The sequence below is a fragment of the Amborella trichopoda genome, chromosome 8, assembly GCF_054954075.1.
Source record: "Amborella trichopoda isolate Santa Cruz 75 chromosome 8, AtrichopodaSantaCruz75HAP2 v2.0, whole genome shotgun sequence".
Lineage (NCBI taxonomy): Eukaryota > Viridiplantae > Streptophyta > Magnoliopsida > Amborellales > Amborellaceae > Amborella > Amborella trichopoda.
This window is the reverse complement of record NC_142343.1, coordinates 1,939,107-1,948,227: the sequence shown is the minus strand read 5'-3', so window position 1 is coordinate 1,948,227 and position 9,121 is coordinate 1,939,107. Positions and strand designations below refer to the sequence as shown.

General features: G+C 36.6%; 1 protein-coding gene across 1 annotated transcript; it reads right to left on the bottom strand.

The window, feature by feature from the left end:
• Positions 1-544: 544 nt before the first annotated feature.
• LOC105420947 (coronatine-insensitive protein 1) lies at positions 545-6,601 on the bottom strand. The gene is given in 5 exon segments (XM_088873828.1): positions 545-1,752; positions 1,755-1,951; positions 2,258-2,821; positions 6,055-6,134; positions 6,440-6,601. Coding segments are annotated over 5 exon segments (1,503 nt in total). The 3' UTR covers positions 545-1,252.
• Positions 6,602-9,121: the final 2,520 nt, after the last annotated feature.

Here is a 9,121-nt window from a genome sequence, read left to right as displayed (position 1 = left end):
CCTCAAACTCCTATCTTAGCCATTGGGAGAATATTCTTTTTTCATAAGCCCAAGAAACCAGTTAAACCAAGCAATTGGCAACCACCTCCAAGAGGAGTCATCAAACTGAACTTCGAAGGGTGCTTAAGGGGCAACCCTGGGCCATCTAGGGCGGGGGGGGGGGGGGGGGTTCAGAGACTACCAAAGGAAAATCCTCTTCAGGTTTGCTGAACCACTGAGCTCAACAGACTCCCAACAAGCCGAAGCCAAGGCACTTCTGATTGGGATCAAGCACTTTGACCTGTCATGGGGATCTAACCCGATTGTTGAAGGGGACTCAAACAACATTATTGCCTGGGTTTCCAGAAAGTCTACACCACCTTGGTACCTCCTGCCCATTTTTGATGAAATAGAATGCTTATGCAGGGATATCAGCATCTCATGGATGCATACATTCAGGACGTGCAATGCTCTCGTAGATCTTTTGGCCAATGATGAAGCAGATCTTTTGGACAACCAGGGACCCTCTTAAGCTCGTTGCTGTCCCTTCTCTTGCTTTATTCTCTTTTTGTTAAAAAGGTGTAGTTATAAACCCTTTCTTTTTTGCTTAGCCAACTCTCGGTTGTCACGAGTTTTCTCTCTCTTGTTGCCTTTGGTAATTTTGGGTTGTAATTTTTGGGTTTTTATCTGTAAAGGAAACTCCCCGCCTGTGGGGGGCTGGGTAGCACCCATTTTTGTGTAAGGGTTAGCTACCCCCAAACACTTGTACTTTTCTTTTTGTTAATGTTACTGTTAACTTCATTAAAAAAAAAAAAAAAATTTGCTATCTTTAACAACAAACCCTGCACCAAGATAGGCTGGTTGAGCAGTCCGTCAATCAAAGGTTACAGAAGCAGAACAGAAAGAAACCTTAGCATGTAACGCCTAGAAGCACAGATACGTAATGAAAGCAAGGGAGTACCATATAAAGCATAAGCAATGGGGCAAACGTATCAAAGGAATAATATGTTATTATGGAACTATAGAAAACCATGGTCAAATGTGTTCATCACAACTGGACGAACTGATGAATGGTCACGGAGAGACAGCAAAACCCTCTTAAACAATATTGTCCCAGAGTTCCAGTCTATCTCCATCTCTGCACATTTTATAGGCAGTGCTGACCCCAATGGAGTACACTTTCCTAAGTCCATTAAGAGCATATTATACTTCGCCATGGAAGAATGTTCAACGCAGTTAAACAATGAGAAAAAGCGGGCATGCACCTATGAGATCATGAGGATAATGGGGATAAAGGAATGACTGTTCCATGATGATCATCTCTTCTTCCAGCCAGTGAATAATACGCTAGAATCTGAGCTGGCAGCTCAAAATCCCCAACTTCATCAGGCATACCATTCTCAATCGTCGGAGGAATGATCTCTATGTTCCAAAATGGAAGAGTCATCCTTAAAAGAGCCCTACCAGTTGGCGATGTTCTATAGCCCTGCACCCATAGATATCTAAGAGATGCTAAATTTATAATTGCCTCAGCCAATGCACTTTCACTGAAACAACAATGTCGTAGCTCCAATTTCTGAAGAACGGGGCAGCCTCTTGAGAATTCCAAAATCCCAGCATAGAAAGCAAAACTTCTTAGTTTCTGGCAGCCTCTTAATAGAGCTCGAACCCCATTGTCGAGAGGTAAATCAGTTATTCTTTCTTCTCTTTCAAGTAAAAGCACGCGAAAGTCACAGAGCTTTGTCCAAAAAGTGGCAACCGATTCAAAGCTGCATTAGCAATATCAGATACATACACAGCCAGATATTCTAGTTCGGCGCAACCTTCAGCTAGGGCAGATACTCCTCTCCGAGAAACCATTCCCTGTTCATCCTCCCAGCCCTGCTCATCATCCCCAGGCTCAATTCAAAGCCTGCATAATGTTTTACAATGTTGAGCAACAACCTCTAGTCGTCTGTCACTTATCACATTCCTCACCGGCAAAATGAAGGAGCAAATAAGTAAAGTTCCTCTCTTCAAGAAAACTAAAATTTGGGAATTGAGGGTTGAATGGCCCATGGAAATCCATAGATCATTAGCATTCAATGAAATGACAGACGATAATGGCGAAATATTGGGATCCACTAGAACGAGACATGACATCCAATGGTAGGTCCCACTATCTTAAATTCGTCCATCATTTCATATAATGACCCGAAGGACAAAGTTTTCCGCATCCCACTGGATTACAGAAAACTTTTCGCTCAAAAAATTATAATGAGAAAATCTTTACTGGAACACTACCTCAAGAACTTCAAGATTGGGGCAGCGCCGAATCAGCTGGACATGATCCTCGGTGTTTAGTAATGTGTACTGCAAGTCTAGCTTCTTGAGTGAAGCAGCAAAAGGGAAAATCATAGGCATCTCGTTTTCACTCATGTAGCTAAGACCATGGCGGGCTAACCTTGGCAGAAAGTACAAGTTTTCATATTTATTCACCTCTCCTGGCAATGGCTCACTGACATAACCTCCCCCAAATTCTTCTAACGCGTTTGCTCTTCGAAACACACCAACTAGGTCCAAGATTTCACAGTCGCTTATCTTCAAAGAAATTAAATTGCTACAATTCCTAGCTAACAGCTCAAGGTCTTCAATGTTTATTTTTTTCACCTCTGTTGCATAAAAATTTAAAACTTCTAGAACAATATTATTTAAAGCAAGCTCATGAAGCGATTCACCATCCTCCTCCTCAAAAGAGCTTTCTTCTAAAAACAAAGTATGTAGGGCCTGTTCGGGTACATGGATTTCTAAGATCTTGGATATTGCAAAAATCCGCCGTTTGGATTGGTTAATGACTAGGATACTTAAAATTAAGAAAATGAAAATCATATAAATAAGACTTACTTTTTCACGATTTTATTTCCATACCAACACCTTTTTTTAATTTCCAAAGCCCATAGATTTCACTCATTGGCTCCCTCAACCCCAAACATAGGGAACATTTTGTAGGTATGAAAATTTTAGAGAGAGAAAGTACCTCATTTTTTTTAAAAGAGAGAAACTATCTCAAAATTTTTAGAGAGAGAAACTATCTCAAATTTTAAGTTTTAGAGAAAAGTATGTTAAAAAATTTAGAGAGAGAAAATACTAAAAATTTTTAGAGAGATAATCTATCTCAGAGAGAAACTATCTCAAATTTTAAGTTTTAGAAAAACTATCATATTTTATAGAAAAAAACTATCTCAAATTTTTAGAGAGAGACTATTTCAAAAAATTTAGATAGAAACAATCTCAAATTTTAATTTTTAGGGAGAGAAACTATATCAAATTTTGGAGAGAGTACCAAAAAATTTTAGACATAGAAACTATCTCAAAAGTTTTAGAGAGAGAAACCATATAAAATCTTAAATTTTAGAGAGAAAAAGTATTTTTAAAGTTGTAGGGAGAAAAAGTATTTTTAAACTTTGCGCGAGAAACTATTATAAATTTTAAAAAGAGAAACTGCCGAAAAAAATTAGATAGAGAAATATCTCAAGTTTTTTAGCGAGAAACTATATCGACTTTTGAGTTTTAGAGATAAACTATATCAAATTTTGAGTGTTAGAGAGAAAAGATATTAAAATTTTAGAGATAGAAATTATGTCAAATTTTAGAGAGAGAAACTACCTAAAAATTTTTAGAGAAAGAAACTATCTCAAAAATTTTGAAGAGAGAAACTATCGCAAAATTTATGTTTTAGAGAGAGAAAGTATCTTAAAATTTTAGAAAGATAAACTATATCAAATTTTAGATGGAGAAAGTACATGAAATTTTTAGAGAGAGAAACTCTCAAAATTTAAGTTTTGGAGAGAGAATATCTCAAAATTTAAACTTTAGAGAGAGAAAGTATATCAAATTTTAGAGAGGCACTGTATCAAATTTTAAAGAGATAAACTATCTCAAACTTGAAGTTTTAGAGAGAGAAAGCATCTTAAAATTTAAGAGAGTAACTATATCAAATTTTAGAGAGAGAAAGTTCATAAAAAACCTTAGAAAGAGAAACTATCGCATAATTTTTTTGAATGAAATTATCTCAAATTTTAACTTTTAGAGAAAGAAAGTATCTTAAAATTTGAAAAAAAAACTGTCATATTTTAGAGAGAAACTACTTAAAAATGTATAGATAGAGAAACTATACCAAAATTATTGAAGAGGGGAACGATCTCGAGTTTTAAGTTTTACAGAGCGAGCATCTTAAAAGTTTAGAAAGAGAAACTATATTAAATTTTAGAGAGAGAAAGCACCTAAAAATTTTAGAGAGAGAAACTATTTCAAAATTTTTAAAGAAACAATTTTAAATTTTAAGTTTTGGATAGAAAGTATATTAAATTTTAGAGAGAGAAACCATATCAAATTTTAAAGAGAGAAACTATCTCAAAATTTTTATAGACACACTATCCCAAATTTTGAGTTTTAGAGAGAGAAAGTATATTAAACTTTTTGAGAGAGATACTGTATCAAGTTTTGTTACTAAACAATGGACATGGAAATGATTGCAAGGAATCCATGAATTTTGTATAGTTTATCCAAACAAGAGATTTGAGGAATCCATGAGAAAAATCCTTATATTGAAAATCCATAGATTTCTTTGGATTTCAAATATCTAAGATTCCTAATTTCCTCCTATCCAAACGGGCCTAGATCTGAAAAAATACAGGATAGAATTCAAGTCCACCACAGTCATTAAATTTCCCATCTTCAGTCAAAGTAAATGGCATGATGAGACAATACAACAAATTCAGAGCAAACAGCCCAAAACTTTTATAAATCTTCACGGATGATAACTACCCAAAAATTAGTGTAAGAACTGAAAATGAAGTGATGTCAAAGTGATCAAACAGCACAGCATAACATTATAAAAATTGAGAGGAATATGATGTAATCATGGCCCAAGGGGTAACAGACTTTCTTCATGCAGAGATGGTAGACCATCAGAGGATCTGGTCAGAAGACCAATCAAGATGGAGGTTAGAGAAACCTCATGGAATTTCCATGGCTTAGAAAAGCATTTGTAAAGATAACATAAAGTAAATGAACTAGCACTGGGCAAAAATTTATATAGATCAATTATAATAGATTAGTGAAGACCTCAATTAATAACCAAGGTGGTTTGAAGACACACATTCAAGTGGGGATGAAGAGCAGCTCCACTTGTGACACAAATCTCATGGTCATTGGAAGCCTAACAAGATATGTGCTTTGGGTTCCTTGTTTAACAACTGCGGCTCCACTTGTGACACCATTCGCCATTCAAACAGGATTGATAAACAAGGAATCCAACGCACCATTTGAATGATTTGTGACACAGTGGCATAAATAATTACATCAGTCACTGAGACCTTAACAAACTCTGCATGATCAAGCTCTACCTCAAACAAGTTATGCGCATGACATATAGCTAAAATTAACAGGCATATGCAAATGTAGATATTTGTATCTAGGTATGTACATGTAATGTATCACTACTTTCTATACTTATACATGTAGATTATTATAGAGATATACATCTGTCCATATTCAAATGCATATCAAAATATCACTATGTTTCCAAATTACTTCTCCCCACATCAATGCATACTATGTCACATATTCTTTAGTCACAACTGCACATTTATACTCATAGTTGAATGTATTAATGGAAGTATAACTGCGGAAGTAGTGGTGTGCGGATGCATAGATGCACCGATTGAAAGAATTTATTCTAAAACCATGAAAAGTGGATAAAAGAAGTCTAAAGTCTGCCTAATGATAAGCAACCTTCTTCCAGAACAGTGAAGAACATATTTGAAAACTAACTAGTAATGTTTCAAAACAGGGGAAAAAAAAAGCAGCGAAGAGTTGAACACTAGAATTCTGAGAAATATTAGAATTTCAGAATTAGGGAATTTTGTGAATATTATTCTTCTGGGTTATAGATGGGCAGAAGGCGTTTTTTTGCATGGTATTAGACAAAAAACCAGACTCAGGTGTTTCTAAGCAACAGAGTCAGTAAGAAAAAAAAGGATGCCAAGTAATCTTCAATTATATGAGACTGCCAAAATGATATCCCATTCTAACCGATCAAACAAAATTTCAGGCAAGGCAAAAAGCATTTCTTCAATTTTTTCCAAAGAAGACTCCCCCTCCAACTCTTCCCACTTTTAGGCATAGAAAATGCACAAGCCCAACAACAACAAAAAAAGAGGATCCCATACTCATTTCTCTAATTTGCCAAATAAAAACTCCATGATTCAAAAGCTGATAACATCATAGAGATCCCATTCTTCATACTAAGTATGGGAGCAACACATAATTGACTATTAAAGATAAGCAAATGTCCATCCAGTAAGAAAAGTTCTAGAACCAGTGTGCAACAGTTGAGAGAATAAGCACCTGCGATTCCAGGTAACATGTAAAAGGTCATTGGTAGAAAACCCCGAGCACTTGTCTAGCTTGAGAAAACATTAAGCATATGGCCACGCCCTCGAACAAGAATAGCAAGATCCTTATCAGTCACAACCATGCGACGAAAATGGAGAGACTTTAAGCGGTTAACAGTCTCAGAGATTTCACTGATCCATGGCCCTGCAGAACCTCCCCACTCCTCCGGTATCAGATTGAACATCGAAGCTCAAGCCTTTGCTTTAAGTTTCAGGGACTCAAGCCGAGGGAACCTGTTCTTTAGATGAGAAGGACTAATGGAGTAGCTTTCGAGTCAAATAATCGATATAGTGCCATCTTTTACAAACCAGAGACACAGCGCTTCTATCTCGAGGATCGTCCAGATAGATCATGACACATTCCAGGGCCACATCAGGGATTGCAAAGATAATTGATCGGGTGAGGCCTCGATCTTGCATCTCTATGATGATTCTTCTTGTTCTCTAGCTCAAGAATCAGACCCAAACCCAGCCCTAATTACCTGAAACTTCCAACCTTATCACCTGAAACTTTTGGAAAATTGAGGCTATTCTATGAGTCCAATAACTCTCAGACTTTCAATGTTTTATCGTGTGAAACCGTTCCAGATAGTAAATAAAAGTCAAATTTTTATTGGAAACAAATGCTAATGAACCCGTAGGTTGTATAATTGACTTTGAAATCAGAAGTGACGGCTTCAAGCAGATTCATTTATGAATCTGGCATCCTGGAACGTCATACAAAACAATTCTCAAAGAATACAGTTTCCAATTTCTCTATTGGATGATAGAAACCAGAGTTGATCACTTCAAACAACTCCAAGTCTCTTGAGCCTCACAAAACCGTAATTCACTCCTGAGTAAACCAGTTGTTGCTCTTTATATATGCTCTTCAATCACCAAACACATCTAAATGCTAAAAAATACATGAAGTCCAAATAAGAACTTCTCAAAAAGAACCGATCTCTTTAGAGACTCCTTGAAACTGAATCAGTAATCTACCTGCAACTCCATGACCAGTTATTTGACTGTGTGTGACACTGATATAAAATCAGCAGCACATTGAACTCTTTGATCATAAAAAAGTGATATAAAAAACATTCCAAAATGTCTCAATATGAGATGTATTCTTGCAAGAGGCCCTTGTATGTCTTTTTTGAGGAATATGTTGATCTATATAACTAAAGTGGAGAATTACAAAAGCTATATCTACAAAAACGGCAGCCCACAAGTTGGGTGCTCATACAAGAACAAATGAAAACATGTGCTCATACAAGAACAAATGAAAACATTACAAATTAGACTTGGGGGTACTACAAAAGACTGGGGGTACTACAAAAGACTGGGGTTACTGCAAAAGACCAAATATCCTGGCTCAGAGCAAGAAAGGAAAGCTCCGGTAGGTGTGAGGGTAAGGCAAGAAACACCAGGTGGACGATGGAGTTTTCAACGAAGTTTACATTGTGCGAACCATGAGCTATGTACCAACTGTTCCTATGCAGTGAGTATTGCCTTTCGATCTTCATATTTGTTCCCCAGACCTCTCGAAGGTGAGACAGACGACCATTAAGTGAAGCTGCTGGGGAAGGTTGGGAAAATAAGAAAGTTGGCCTGTCCCCGTTTGCTTGTGAAGTGAAAGCTTCTTCTGTTACCTCAAAGCTTAGGGCCGAGATGCTCACCGAGAAAAAAGAGAGAATAAGAGGGAAGGGTGGGTAGAGATTAAGTTTACACAGCCATCTACAGTAGCGTACTACTACAGAGGTAGAGAAGGGAGTCTCAGAAAAGAGAGAAATAGATTAAGATAGGAAAAATTGTTTAGTAAAAGCCATGAAAATTATCTGTATTCATCCTCTCTGTATTCATCCACTCTGTCTATAAGACAGGAGCATGGACTGGTACTTCAAAAACCTACCCTGATAATTAAGATGATGATCTGTTAAATGGCCGCCTACCGGTATAAAAGTGGACAACATAGTCTCAAATAGGCGGTTCTGGTCTCGGTGTTCCAATGTTGTAGAGGTCACTGCCCCTTTGGTCACGGTGTTAAGAATGGTGGATGCTGACAAGAAAGCTACCATGGGTATCCTTTATGAAGGTATTGAGAGGGTGAAATAAGCTATTGGGGAGAAGTGTAATTTTGCTAGCAAAGTGATCGAGATTATAGAAAGGAGGTGGAACACCAAATTTGGACGTCCAATTCATTATGCTGGTAAATATATATTTATATCATTACAATGTTTCATTTTAAATCATTTTTTTATAAAATTGTAAATGACATTTTTCTACCTATATATTTTGTCGGTTACTGCTTCAACCCAAAATTTTTTTATTTGACACATGAATAACCCCACAAGATTATGGAAGGGGTCAGATACATAAATTGCAATGTTGGAGAGAAGCCATCGAAACCAAGTAGCAGCAATATAAGAGGTATTATTTAATGTTTGGGCAAGAACTTCATTGAATTGTTATATTTGTGAGGAATAATGCACTAAAACGAAATATATTTGTTTTAGCTTGCTATGTATAAGGATGTTATAGGATCCTTCGGAACTAGATTTGTCAGGAATTCTCGATGGATCCAGGTTATCCCCTCGCTAATATTTTGTTCATTCATATATTTAGTCTTATGAATTGTTTTTGCCCTTACAATGCTTTTTACATTTTAATCCAGCTGAATGATGGGAGATATATGGTACTGATGCACCTCACCTAAAGAGGATAGC